We start from the raw sequence: 14,679 nt of genomic DNA on the forward strand, positions 1-14,679 counted from the left end.
ATTGATCTCAATATGATCTATCTATTGAGTTGATAGGGATAAGGTTGTGCTGTAAGAACATGGAAGGGAAGATTCAAAATCCAGTAGATTTTATTAGTTTGTGTTGGGAATTGCACTTAACTCATTTTAGATAGAAGAGTTTACATTTCATGCTTCTGGTAATTCACAGGCACTTCAAAGAAGTTTGATACATGTGAATCCTTCTCAACATCCAGCAGCATTTCGGAAAATCAAGTCCTGGTTTTCTTAGTATTTGCATATCTTTGGAAAGATGATGATGGTGGCTTTCCTTCTGTGGGTCATCTTGGCTCGAGGCATTGTGGCACGTTGCAGTCCAAACAAAGCAGGTAAAATAGCTGCATACTATTCCAGCTATCTTAACCTTTTGCAGTTAAATACGCTTCAAACTGCTTAGTTTTATTTATCAAGAGATCCATTCATTACAACCTGTTTATTACAATGTATATATGGGCTTGGATTGCAAGTTCTCTGACTGCCAGTGCAAGGACTGTTGCATTAGCATAATATTGGTTGTTGCAGTATGAACCTAGTGAAAAATGGTCACACATCAGGTGGCACAATAGATGGTGCAACACAGAGGTGGCAAGCCTTGTTTCACCGCTTGAGGCAAAACGAGAATGTGCTGTGTGCTCCATGAGATCTCATGAGATTGTGATTAGATTGTTTGGACCGTGTATTGGCTTTTCCATTGCCATTGGTCACCTCATCACTGAAACCCAGTAGTGGAACACAAATTGTTGGATTTAAGGGCCTGTTGCTTTCATAAATGGTGGCTTAATGTGAGATGGTATCCCTGTTCTTGCTTTGGAAGTGTAATTTGGAGATTGCGGGGAAATAGTTGAAAGAGGCTAATATCTTTCCCAGCTTCTTTGGAGTGTGTCACACATAATAGTACCTGCAATAGTGCCTTTGTCTAGATAAAGGAAAGAACTTATCTGAATCACTGTCCCTAGCCCCTGTTAAGGGTGCCTGTTAAACTGGTAACGGCAGTAGTTAAACTGAAATGTTTAACTGATTATTATTTTCCTCTTTAATTCAGTGCTTTTTTTTTCCTGGAGGGACACAGAGGGAATCATACCCCTAAACATTTTGTGAATCTAATTTTGCCCTCATTGAGGGGCAGTACAGTATTTCAATATGAGTAGGAAAATGACAGTACCCCTAAACATCTTTTTGAGGGGGGGGAAGCACTGCTTTAATTGCAAACTGATGTGTAAATGTGGAAAATTGAATACGGGAAATGAGAAATTGAGTGAAACTGAAAGTGACAGATTCACCCAGCTGAACATTATGTGGCATGGACATACCTGGCAGGCATCCTAATGAACATTAGGGTTGGAGCCTGCTGCCTTCTACCACATGCATTTACTGTATTGAATGTAGTGCGAACGTCTGGAGAAACTACTAGCTGCCAAGCTGAAAACATGATTTGTGTCCAGGCTTACCAGAGCTAAGCCTTAGAACTTGTGTTTTCACTGATGAGGCCAGGCTGGCATTTGCAAAATAATGATAGAGGCGCATTTTGTAATCACTTAACCATGCTCTAGTAGTGCTTCCTCCCCCCCCCCTTTATTTTTTATTTTTTTTTACTTCTAGATGCCATTTTGGTGTACTGTTATCCTAAAACCATAATTGCAAGAATCCCCGAATGTCCTTATGGATGGGAAGTTAATCAATTGGCTCTTGGAGGAATTTGCTACAACGGGGTCCACGAGTCAGGATATTACCAGTTTACAATCCCAGATTTGTCACCCAAAAATAAGTCATACTGTGGAACTCAATCTGATGTAAGTAGCCAAAGTATAAACGCTTTCTTCCCTAAGTTGGATGGTGACTGTGTCCAATAAATGTCTGAAGCTCTCCATGCCTTCCTGAGACTTTCACCAGTTTTACAACTTTTTTATTTATAATTTGGAAAACAATAGATTCACAATATCTCTTATACCTTTTCAATATTGTTTTATATAGGTCCATTGTTAAAATTTATATTTGATCCCTGATAGCTTCACCCTGATAGAACACACACTGCTGGCCCTATCCATTCAGTGTACAAGCATTTAAAATGACATCTGTACAGCTCTGTGCACTAGGGAGATTTTCACAGTTGCGGCACATGCGCAATCATGGGTCCCACACCACACACCCCTATGCAGACCCTGTACTAAATATGTGTATACCTAGGGCTAACAGTGCAGCTCAACTCCTACTTTACACATTCCCTTGTACATGTGGGGAAGATCTGAATGGAGATTTGGGTGTGTGTTTATGTCTAATCCATCTGATAACTACTGTACAAGACATTTCAAAAAATAAAATAAAGCACTGCAAATCTATTTCACAGTTGCAGAGGGACTCTAGATTACAGAGGTGATATTTATTACCCAGCCTAAAAATATGAAGTTTGGAGCCGAAAAACCCACAGACTTCAATGACCAACTTATTTACAGGCCATGACTTTTTGTTGGCAGAAGTCTATTTCACCAGATCAGTCACAGTGTGCTTCCCGCATGCTCTCTCATGCGTGTTTACACTTTCGGAAACTTGAGATAATGTAGAAGTGAACTCTTGACGTGACTGTGCAAAACAAAAATGGTGTATGCAGTGTCACTGTTTACATCTTGATCTTTTCATGGTTGCAGTTCAAAAGCCCCATCTATCATTTCTACAACTCCATCGTCTCCAATGACACCTCCGTGATTGTGAAGAGCCAGCCTGTAAACTACTCATTTACATGCACATACCATGCAAACTATCTGGTGAACCACGCTGCCTTTGACCAAAGGTAACTCTGCCTCGATTCAATTGGCCTTCGTCTTCTAGCATATGCCTCACTCTGCATTCAACAGTGTATGATTCAGTCATGTGACATTTCCTGCCTCTTTTAGAGTGGCAACTATTCATGTGAAGAATGGCAGCTCCGGTTCATTTGAAAGCCAGCTGTCCCTCAACTTCTATTCTGTAAGTACCCTCTGTGTCTGTCTGCTGATTTCCACTGTAAATTTTTCAATGGGTGCAATGGTGAAGTGAAGAGGCCAAAAATATGCAAATGCATAGGTGACTGCCTCCATTTTACCAAATGTAAATGAAAAATTTGATTGTAGACAATCTGTTAGAAATATTACTCTTTGGGGGTACCATAGGCTACACAAACTAGCGAGCCGTAACAATGGTTTTTAGTGAGATTGCAGCAAATTTTTGCCATCAATCCAGTCATGCATTCTTCCATTCCATTTCCCTTCCTCCCACATTCCCCCCCCTTTTTTAACCCTCTCCAGCATTCCATGGCCTTAAGCATGCTCATCCTCACTGGACTTCCCATCCCTTAGTTTCCCCCTAAACCATTATTATTATTTCTTGTGCTTCCTCCAAGCCTATGGATACCTTCTCACCGGTGTGTGGTTAATGCTGTTTCGGCTATGTGGCATTCCGAAAATGTAGTTTGCTATTAGTATGCATAACAGGCTACAAGCACAAGGGTTTCCTATTAGTCTGTATAATAGGATGTGTGCATGTGCATTCATCACTTAAGCATTTCTTATGCAATATTATAAACAGCTTGTATATTTGGGTTAAATCAATAATTCAATGGAGTTCTGCTTGTGGAATGGCATGATTTCAGGCCTTGGCTCTCCCTGTGCCCCCCAAATCTGCCCGAGGTGGTTTGGAGTCCCTTTAGAGGGCCTGGGGGATGTAGGTAGAAATGGTGAAACTCCCCTCTTCTCCACTTCTGGTCAATGGAGCTTCACCTGTATCCAAACTCATTCTGCAAATGGAAGAACTTCTCCCATTCACAGAATGGCAGCTTTGCATTGTGTTTCTGGTACAGTGGTGCCTTGCTTAACGAATGCCTTGCTTAATGAAATTTCCGCTTAACGAAAGGATTTTTCGAGCAGAGGTTGCCTCGCTAGACGAATTCGTTTTACAAAAAATTCGTCTAACGAATCGCGGTTTCCCATAGGAATGCATTGAAATTCAATTAATGCGTTCCTATGGGCAAAAAAAAAATTCAATGCATTCCTATGAGATTCGCTAGATGAATTTTTCGTTATAAGAAAAGACCCGTGGAACGAATTAAATTTGTCTAGCGAGGCACCACTGTAGTGTGGTGTGGGCTCTGTACTATTCATAGTGTGACAAGAAGTTTCACTTATATAAATCATCGCTTGATGTTGTAGTCACTGGGTGATAATGGGCACGCATGTATCAACTCACTTAGTTTTTGCACCAGAGGCCAGAGCCACAATTTGACTGTAACCATGTAGATTTAAGATTTTTAATTTATGGGCCCCTTGGCTGGCATGGTGAACATATGCCTTGCAGCAAAACAATTCATTACTTATGTAAGCATCTGCTGTATTATAGGCTGGTCTGGTACCACTCAATTATTCTATGGGCTTGAATTATGTTAATTCAAATTTTGTAGCAAACGAACCCAGCATTGAGATTCTTCCCTACATGACACCACACATGCCCTTAGGATCCGATTGTTTATTGAACTGATCATGTAACAATGTACTATGCAGACTGCTTTCTACATCATCTGTATATATTTGCAGTTCCAAACCCCAGTCCAAGTACTGTACTCTCAGCACTAGTGCTGTAACTGACGCCATTAAACCCTCCCGAAAGCCACAAACAAAGGGCAATGACTATCTTGTCTTTTAGGTCTCGCTACGCATAGAAGTTCCTTTCATTCCCCCTGAAATTTGCCTAGCTATCCTCTGAATCGAGAAGATGCTCATTGTTCTCCTGGGATCTTTATTCCGCTTTGTGTTTGGTTCCTTGTGTTTGTTCCAGGTTATAAGGCTTTTAACTGAAAGTTCTAACCCCCTTTCAGCATTTTGGTACAGTATGTGTGAGCACACTCAGTGCCTGAATAGAAATCAACTCCAAATCTCTTTCTGTCAAATTTCAGACAGAGGGTGGCCCAGATTTTGCCATGAATAACTGAAGAGGCCAGACCTCAAGATACTCTAGCAGAGATTCTCTCCATGGGGTCAGGTGACTGACGTTTTCCCATGACCCTAAAGTAATAGAATGTCACGGAAACTGCACTGTGTTGGTGTTTATAATCCTTGTTTCAGCACACCTAGAATAAAAGACTGTTGGAAATTTGTCTATAACAGTTACTTAACTAGCTGTGGCTTGGGGATGAATTGTGCTAAACAGGAGAGGAGAATGCTGTTGTGTTTGTGGGTTTCCTACAGGCATGTGCCTGGCCACTGTGAGAATAGGGTGCAGGACTAGTTGAGCCATTGGCCTGATCCAGCAGCCTTACTTTGTGTTCTTATGGATTTATGCATATTTCACAAGCTTGTGTGGCTTGGCTATTTATCAACTTCTTTTTTCAGAATTAAATTTGTTGTGCCTGAGTTTTTTCTGTTCTTCTGAAAAACTGTTATACTATTAAGAATCGGCTGGAACCCAACAAGTGGTTTGACACTGACCGATGGAGCCTTTTTGAGCACTGAAATAACTAACATAGCTCAGTGTCAGAACACATACTTTGCCTGCAAACCGCCCACAATACTGAGCTAAATGGTCCGACTTGGTATAAGGCAGCTTCTTCTATTCCTAATTCAATGTAATTATCGTGAGAGAGAACCTGGGGGGAGGGGGGAGAGTTCAGTTGCAAAGTCATTTCACTATCTTTCTTTCTGACAATTTTCCACATCACAAATATCTTGCATAGCATGCATCCCTGAATCAATTTTGTACTTTTGTCATCTCACCCAGCACTTTTAGCATTGGAATTTGAGAAGACGTGTGATTTGATGCTTGATGGAGAATTTGTGCCTTGCTCATCTGAGAAATGTGTGGTTTTCCTCATTCAATGCTGCATGGCTGGCTATGGCGAACTGGTAGTTGGACGTTGCCAATAAATGGTTTCCCCCCCCCTCTGATATTGATAAGCTTGTTGCTGTCCTTTTTATGTGGCTGTGATTTGCATGGAATAGTTCCTTCTAAGCCACATTTCTTGAGCTTTCATTGAAGCATTACACCCTCGACTTCAAGGCATCCTGTTGTTGAGCCAACTTAGGGCAAACATCAGAAGAATGTTAAGAAAAACAAATGAAACACAGATACAAAAAAAGGGGGAAACGAAGTGGAAATTGCTGGTGACAGAGTAACTTTGCTGACATTATATCTAATTGTTAAGCTTTTGCTGTCCCTCCTTTGCATTACTAACCCATTCCTCCATTTTCCCTCTCAGAATGCCAAGTTTACAATCAAGAAGGAAGCCCCCTTCGTAGTTGAAACTTCAGAAATTGGTTCAGACATATTTGCTGGCGTAGAAGCAAAGGGATTAAGTAGCAGGTGCAACTTTTCATCAGTCAACTCCAATGTGAAATTATCATTGAAATTTTCACTCGTCTGGTACTCACATCTCTTTGTCTCCTCAGATTTAAAGTAGTTCTGACTAACTGTTGGGCAACCCCCTCATCAGAATATTTCTTTCCAGTCCAGTGGCCTCTGATAACTAAGGGGTAGGTAAATTTGTGAGAAGGTCGACATAAACATTACTCACATGAAATGGAACTGTTGTGGGTAAGCATATCTTAAGAAACCAATGCCACCCTGAAGTTGTTTTTATTGCTTTATTTAATTTTTTAAAAAAGAAAACAACAATTAAAAACAGTTCAGTACATATTCGAACATAGAAATCATAAATCATTTTACAGTTTCAATACCTTCCTCTCCCCCTCCCCCCTCCCCATGCTTCCCTTCACCCATGTATGATCTTCTTTGCCTATTATTCTTTTTGTTATTGTTGCGGTGCCCACTATCTTATTTACCATGTCATTACTCTTCTATTGTATTTTCTATCTCCTTGCAGCATATTTTAATTATAGCATATTAAATTTCAAACTCCAGCACCAACTTTTTCCATATATTCCTTTACACATTCCCACTCTTTCTTATTTTCTTGATTAGAGCACCCTCTAATTGATGCTGTTAGTTTTGCCATCTCTGCAAACTCAGACATTTTAATGCTCCATTCTACTACTTCAGGTGTTTTATCAGATTTCCAACTTTTTGCCAATAGGATTCTGGCTGCTGCGGTTGCGTACAGGAATACATTCCTTTTATCCTTAAGTTAATAGAATAAAATTTAGGCTAGACTTATTGTCACCTGAAGTACTTTTCTAGTAATATTATACAACTCAGGCCCCAAATATATCAAAGACCACCTCCTTCACTCTTGGGTGCTGAGATCGGAAGAGGGGGCCTCTTGGTAGTTTCTCTGTCCTCAGGGGCTTGGAGGATGGCAGCCCGGGAGAGGGCATTGTCTGTGGTGGCCCCTAAGTTGTGGAATTCCCTCCCCACAGAGGCACAACTGGCAGCTTCATTATCCAGTTTCTGGAGAATGCTGAAGACATACCTCTGACTTTTGACATTTGAGGTGCATGGTTTTAGGACCCACCTTATTGTTATTATTGTAGGTTGTTTTAATAATAATAATAATAATAATAATAATAATAATAATAATATTGTGCTTTAATGTTGTAACCCACCCTTGGACCTTAGGGTGAAGGGCAGGTAAAAAATAGTACATAGTGTTTGCCAGGTAGTATATGATGTAGTTTGAGCAAATCATTAGGGGTTTTGATCCAAGGTTTCACTTCCTGTAGTGGTGATTTTTTTTACACCAAGTGATGGCCAAGTTGATGCTCTCCAGATGTTGGACTACCATTCCCATCAGCCCCAGCCAACACAGACATTGGTCAAAGATGATGGGAGTTTCAGACCAACAACATTTATAGGACAAGGACACTGTTTTGGCTACCCTGTTCTCTGCAACATTACTACTGTTTTTAATCGACCAGAAATATATAGGACAGACAGTTCACTCTCTCATTTTTGTCCAATCACAGCTTCTTTTTACACAACTGAATCTAACATTCAGAGGTACTCAGTTTGTCATAGAAACCATGCTATGTTCTTGCAATAGCCGCAATAAATACAGTGGTAGTATTAGAGATAGTAGAAGAAGGAGTGCCTTATTGTTCTTCTCATTCTAAGAGTGCCTGTTATCATGTGACTCAGGTGCCCAACAGATGACACCATCATAGTGCATGAAAATGGGAAAGACAGCCGAGCGACCTTCCAGTTTAATGCATTTCGGTTCCGGAATATTCCCAAACTCTCCAAGGTGTGGCTGCACTGTGAGACGCATGTATGTGACAGTGAGAAGTTATCGTGCCCTGTGGTAAGTTTTTTGTGCGTCACAATTAAGAATGAAGTCTAGCCTGCAAAAAACCACATTTCCGAGGGCCTATTAAAGTGGTGATAAGGAATTTTGATTGAACCTAGAAGAAGAAGAAGAAGAAGAAGAAGAAGAAGAAGAAGAAGAAGAAGAAGAAGAAGAAGAAGAAGAAGAAGAAGACATTTCTCTTTTTGTTACAACAACTTAAGATTTTGCTGGACTGGGTAGACTGCAAGTTTTGGCGCAATCCCATGGTTCCAACCCCTTCCCTGCCTTAAAGGTCCTTGGGCCAAACAGTCACTGTCTCTCAGCCTAGCCCACTTCACGGTGTTATTGGAAAAGTAATATAGAGTAGACGTCACCATGCTTCCCCGATCTCCTTAGGGCAGGGGTTTAGAACCTTTGAGAGGAATTTAACATTGCACTACTATGGTCATTCTATTAGCACAAGCATTTCTGCTTGTCCAGTGCAATGCTCTTCTGGGGTTGTCCCCAAATATTTGGGGATGGACTGGGGGGGGGGGGAGAGGAGAGGGAAGTTCCACTGTGCTAGCAGGATTCATTGTCCTGCTAGCACATCAGTTTCATTGAATCCAACCTTGCGGTCATCCAGATGTTAGACTCCAACTCCCATCTTCTCCAGCCAGTATTGCCAGTACTCAGGGATTATGGAAATTACAGTCTAGAAATATCTGGATGTCCATAAATTCTATATCCTTGCCTTAGAGGAGGACAACTTCAATAAATGGAAATTAGAAAATTATGGTTCTTCTCACTAGGAGGAGCTAGGGCAACACACAGGACAATGTTTGTTTGTGAATAAATTGTTTCTAGATTCCAAACCTACCCAGGGCTCCTCTTGGAGGTGGATTTAGGGGAGCACGAGTCCAGTTCGGTAACCCTGGGCACTGCAACTACAATGTAGAATGGAAAGCAAAAGGGGGGAGGTAGCAAACTTTGGTGTTGCGCGAGGGAGCGGCAGGAAAAAATCCTGGCCATTACGATACCTGCATATGCAACTTCATTCCTCCGTATACCCATGGATACATGTGGCTAAATAGCAGATAATCAGCACACACCTTTTTGATTTTGGAAAGGAACTGCCAACAGTTTTCTTTGATTCTTCGTTTTGGGTCAACTTGAAACAAAAGCAGAACAGCCAAATCTTGTCTGATTGCTATCGCTACCATCTGGCAGCTGGCTAACCTGCTGGAAAAGTGATGGATGGAGGTATCACGTTGCAGCACATCTCTGGGAGAATTTAGAGCATGAAACATGTAATAATAATAATACTTCATTACCGGTATTTATACCCCACCCATGTGGCTGGGTGATAGAACATCAAGCATTAAAAACTTTCCTAAACAGGGCTGCCTTCAGTGTTAAACCATGTGACATTGGAAACTGAATTAAGACACTACTCATTGCCCAGAAATCACCAACTTATCTCAGGCCAGAAAATATATTTGGATGGTATTTTCTTTTATTACAATGAATTTGAATAAACCATGCAGGGAAGAATACTCTGATGTTCCATTAAGTACCCTGCAGTGCTTTGTTCTTAGGAACTATTTGTTCTTAAGAACTATTTACCTTGAACTGGAGTCATACGCCCCCCTCAGCGCTGTATGTTTAAACCCTGTTTTGAGCAGTTACCCTTGATCTTTTCTGACAAAACTGAACTGAAATGAGGCAAATGAGACTGCTGGTCTGGAGATCCCACCCTTAGCCCTGTGGTGACTCTTCCTTCTGTCTCCAAGAACTTGTGATTTAGGCTGAAACCTCTCTACATTTTCCTGGAAGTGAGCTCTATTGAACAACATGGGGCTTGGTTGGACCGCAATTCCAACCCCTGATCTGCAGCACTAGCAAGAGGCTGGTTGAAAGGTCTTCCTCCGCCCTGCCCAAAACAGATCTACTGGCCTCATCCCATGGTATGATGCTGACATCATGCTGGCATGGAACTCCTAGTTCCATCTACTAAAAGTGTAGGCAAGTGGAAGTACCATCAGCGGGACTCCCATTGACAGTAGCCTACAAAAAACTGCAAATAGGTTTGGGAGTGAAAAATAAGCTGGCCCCATGATCCATTGGACCCCAGGCCACCCCTGCTGTCTTCATTTGAAGGCACTGGGCACAGTTCAGGATTTTAGAAATAAATATTGATCAAGCAAATCGTTTTCTTTGTTACTTTTAAGATATGTACAAATCGGAGACAACGAATGGAGCCAACAGGTGGTGTTTTAATGGCCGAACTCACTGTGAACAGTAAGTGCAGAAGGATATTTTGATTTATAATTAGGGTGCTACGTTGTAAAACAGTTTATTCTTTACCTGAAAATGGGAGGAGGCACCACTATATTAATGCTGCCCTTAGATGAAAAGGTAGGATAATTAATCCACCTCTTCAGTAGAAATGCAAAAACTTACTGGGCCTGATTTCTGATGCAGGTGTTTCGGATTAACTGGTGTGGGCTGGTTTCCAATATCCTCCTAATAGATTACATCTATTACTAGGGAAATTCTTCAAATGTGGGGATGAAATATCAACTCTTTTTAAGTTGGACCCAGGAGGTGGGGTCGATCCATTCTGCCCCAGGTGTCATCACTGAGGGGGGTGACATTCTGTGCGCCGCCCACTCATTATTCCCGTCTACTGCGACCTGTCAGGGGAAGTGGGGAGCTGTGCCACTTTGCTGTTTTGAGAGCCCCGTGCTCCTGGGCTGCTGGAGGAGGCAGGCAGGCAGGCAGGGAGAGGACGGGAAGAGGCAAACAAGTGGAGGTTGGAGGGAAGGATAGAAGCTCCCTCAGCTCAGGACCCAAACCCTATAACCCCAAAGAAAGCTCAACAACTATGGTCAACCCTCCCCCAAAGAAGCTCAACAGTTTTGGCCAACCCTTCCCTTAAAAAAAGCTGAACAACTCCTGGCAATGACAATGGGTAGATCAGAGCCAATCTTTTTATACTGTGAGTAGATTGCAGTCTCTTGTGAGTCCAAATAGATTTCAATGTGTGTGTGGGGGGGGACATTTCTGCACCGGGTACCACCTGACCTTGCTATGCCACTGGTTGGATGCAGAACTCTTGGGAGTCCTGCTCCAAATGAAGTTTGTCCCCTTCCACTAACCATTACTCCCATGCCAAGCCAAAAGCAAATATATATTAATCGCGGTGGACTTTGGTAATCTTTGGTAGAATGGCACCCTGAATGAGGCCAAAATCTGGTGCCCCCAAATGAATCTTCTCAATGATGGATCTTCTCAATTTGGGACCCTCTCAGCTCAGCGCCCTGTATGGGGGAGCTGCCTGAACCACCCTAAATCCTGCACTGTATTAAACTTGCAAAAGTAGGAGGAGAGGTATTACTAGACACAGGCGATACCTTGCAGGTTTTATCCTTAGTTGGAAACGATACTTCTGGGCACGTTCTGGTATGTTATTTCCAGCCAGGGATTATGCAATTTGTAGATTCCCTGCAAATGGAGATGGAGAAGATTATACTTCTCTGCAGCGAGAAATTGTGGTCAAGGATGACCGGGGATTTGTAGCTTTCTTTGTCTCATTAATCAGTTCAGAAGAAATTCAGTAGAGTCATTTGACCTAAGGACACTGAGATCACAAAGAAGGGTGTTCCAAAGCAGCCATACAAGGTGTATGGAACATATAATGACATAGGTAGTTCCTATGTCCATCTAGCTCAGAACTGTCTACACAAACTGACAGCAGGTCTCCGAGTTCTACCTGGAGATGCTGGGGATTGAACCTTCGGCATTCAAAACAGATGCTTTACCTCTGAGCTGTGGTCCTTTCAGCAACAGTAGGGTTGGAGGCTAACTCTGAGATTTCAGTAACTCCTGGTGTGCCTCAAGACTTTATAGTCTCCAAGTTTTGAGGGGACCTACACATGTTGCAGGGCACACTTTCGATTTATAATTTTGCATTGCCCAGTGTTTTGTTGAGCTGAAATGGCCTTGAGTTTAGACCCCATTCCAGACCACTTTATTATTTTAACATAGAAATAGGAGAACACATCCACAGATACAGGGCCTGTTAGGAGGGCCCACTTTCAGACACTGATAGATTAAAGGCTAATGCAAGATATAAACATTTTAAAGCACATAAAGAAGTAATAAAATCAAGCTATTCCACCTTGCTGAATGGATCATTACTTTAGCATGTAGTATGTGGCAGTGTAATGTTAATCACATTATTGCATTGATTTATCTTTTTACTTATAAGTCATTTCCTGTGAGCATTCTAACTTTTCTCATTTCTCACAGACAGAGGATTAACCAGGAATTACAACCTTTCAGGTAAAAATTACAAATATTAAACTATCTAACATGTCAGTCAATGGAAATTTATCAGCATGAATGAAAATGCCATATAATAAACTTCATTATAGTTGAAGGATGTCAGAATTATAATAATATTAAATCAAATGCTTTCCTGGATGGAATTTGCTGCCATGTCCTTGTTTATGATAAATCAAGGAAATCAATGTAAACCAATTTCAGAAATTATGATGAGGGATACCATGGAAAGCTGGTGAGGAAGTAGAATGTGAAATGAATATGAATCGGGAAAGTATGTATCAATTTCTAAACTTCTGAAATTCAGAAATAAAATTATAAAAAGGTAAATCAAGGAAGCTTACAAACACCATAAATGTAGAAAAAGCTAATATAAAAACAATTGCAACAGAGGTGGGGGACCTTAGGCCTGGAGGCCAAATGCGGCCCCAGCCCCTTATTTGATCATTGGGACATCACATGCCCTTTCCCCTCCCCAGGCCACATATTTCACGGGCCACTACTCTGTAGCCACTAGGCGGCCTTATCTGGCCCTTAAAACTGTCCCAAGGCCACAACCCCCCCCCGACCCTGCTGCACATCCTTTGCAAGTGTTTTTCCCTAACTGGAATGTGTCCTACCTTGAACTATGATAATGCATACCTCTCAACTGCCCCAATTAAATTGGGACATCCTGTTTTTGGGTGCCATTCTCTCACACAAAATCACGGAGCCCCAAAAAGTGTGGGATCGGAACCTCACGTGAAAGCACAGAACCCCAAAGTGCTCGTTTTCTTGCCTCCACGCTCTCACACAGGTCACATGACTCACACAGAAGCATATCCGGGAACATGCACGTCCCCGTTTTCAGTCTCAACATGTTGGAGGGTATGGTTATTTAATGCCTCCTTCTTGCTTGCCTGTCTGGAGGACAGAGAGAGGTGTCTAATTTTCGCATGGCTAGAATGTGCATCCATTGCTCTGCCTGCTTTTGCTTTTGGCTCCACTCATCACCGGCGCAAAGCCCCTGAAATGTGCTCCTCCCCTCCCCCATGGGACTGTGGCCCTTGAGGTAAAAAAAGGTGACAGCAAGAAAAATATGAAATAATAAAAGTTCCAACTTCACCCAGAATCACCAACTTTTTTGGCTTAATACATACAGGGTGTTATTCAACTGAGTTTTACACACAGTAAACCCCTTGAAATCAATGGGGATCCAGCTCCACTTGTGGCCTTACTGGCATTGTGTGGGGAGTGGGCTATACAACTGCACAGCCCAGCCTGTATCCTAACTAAAACATTTCTGATCATGGCAGATGGCCAACCCAGGCAGATTCCACGATGCTCCTCATCTGGAACAGTTCCACCACAAGGCTCTGTATAAAAACTGAACTCAGCATGATCCAATAACTTAATCCCCATGGAAAGATGGAATGATAAATCATGGCATGGGCCTTTTTAAATGGTGTCAAAACTGTGGCTATATAAAATCTCAAACAGGGCAATGTAACAGAAATTCGCTGAGCAAGACTACTCACATTCTTCTTTTTTCTCTCTTCTTTGCAGCTATCCTTTGCCATTTATTCCTCTTTCTCGGAGTTCGCGCAGTTCTTTTATAATACTCAACCCAACATCAGCTGCTGCTGATCACCCCCATGGTCCTTTGCTGCTATGAAGAGATGCTTGTTTTACCTGCTGCCTTGTTTTACATGACAAATAAATTTCACTTGGCTTACTTCTTTTATTTCTGTGGCAGCTGAGAATAGCAATGGTGATTTTTACCAGCTGTGTGCACATTTTTCAAACAAAGTTTGAGAGCGCTAGAGGGAAGTCCGCTTGCTTCCAAGTGTTAGTTGAAAGACAAGGAAGTCCTCACTTCCTGGCTGTTTGCATTAAGGAGCTAAATCATTCTTGGGATTCTGGGAGCAGTCTTAGCAGAAGACTGCTGGCTTCACTCTCATGGCGGTGGTGTTTTTAAAAAGTACAATACTGTTACACACCACCCCAGGCTCTGAGTGGTGTGAATTCCAGAGGTCCCAGAGTTTGGTTTCCTTCAGAAGAAAGGCCAGTGCAGATTGTGGTATCTTTATGATATATGGTTTATTTGCAGATAATTACAACTTGAGCCTAGGATGGGCTCACAGCATTAACACGCC

The 14,679-nt window shown here is 41.9% G+C and overlaps 1 protein-coding gene across 1 annotated transcript; it reads left to right on the forward strand.

The window, feature by feature from the left end:
* The first annotated feature begins 271 nt into the window (after positions 1-271).
* Positions 272-14,142, forward strand: TECTB (tectorin beta). The gene is made up of 10 exons (XM_035132403.1): positions 272-347; positions 1,618-1,808; positions 2,661-2,803; positions 2,907-2,979; positions 6,236-6,339; positions 6,426-6,509; positions 8,071-8,233; positions 10,429-10,498; positions 12,512-12,544; positions 14,090-14,142. Exons 1-10 carry the CDS (start codon positions 272-274, stop codon positions 14,140-14,142), a joined length of 990 nt encoding a protein of 329 aa, XP_034988294.1.
* The last annotated feature ends 537 nt before the right edge of the window (positions 14,143-14,679 follow it).

The sequence above is a fragment of the Zootoca vivipara genome, chromosome 5 (genome assembly GCF_963506605.1).
Source record: "Zootoca vivipara chromosome 5, rZooViv1.1, whole genome shotgun sequence".
Taxonomy (NCBI): Eukaryota; Metazoa; Chordata; class Lepidosauria; order Squamata; family Lacertidae; genus Zootoca; species Zootoca vivipara.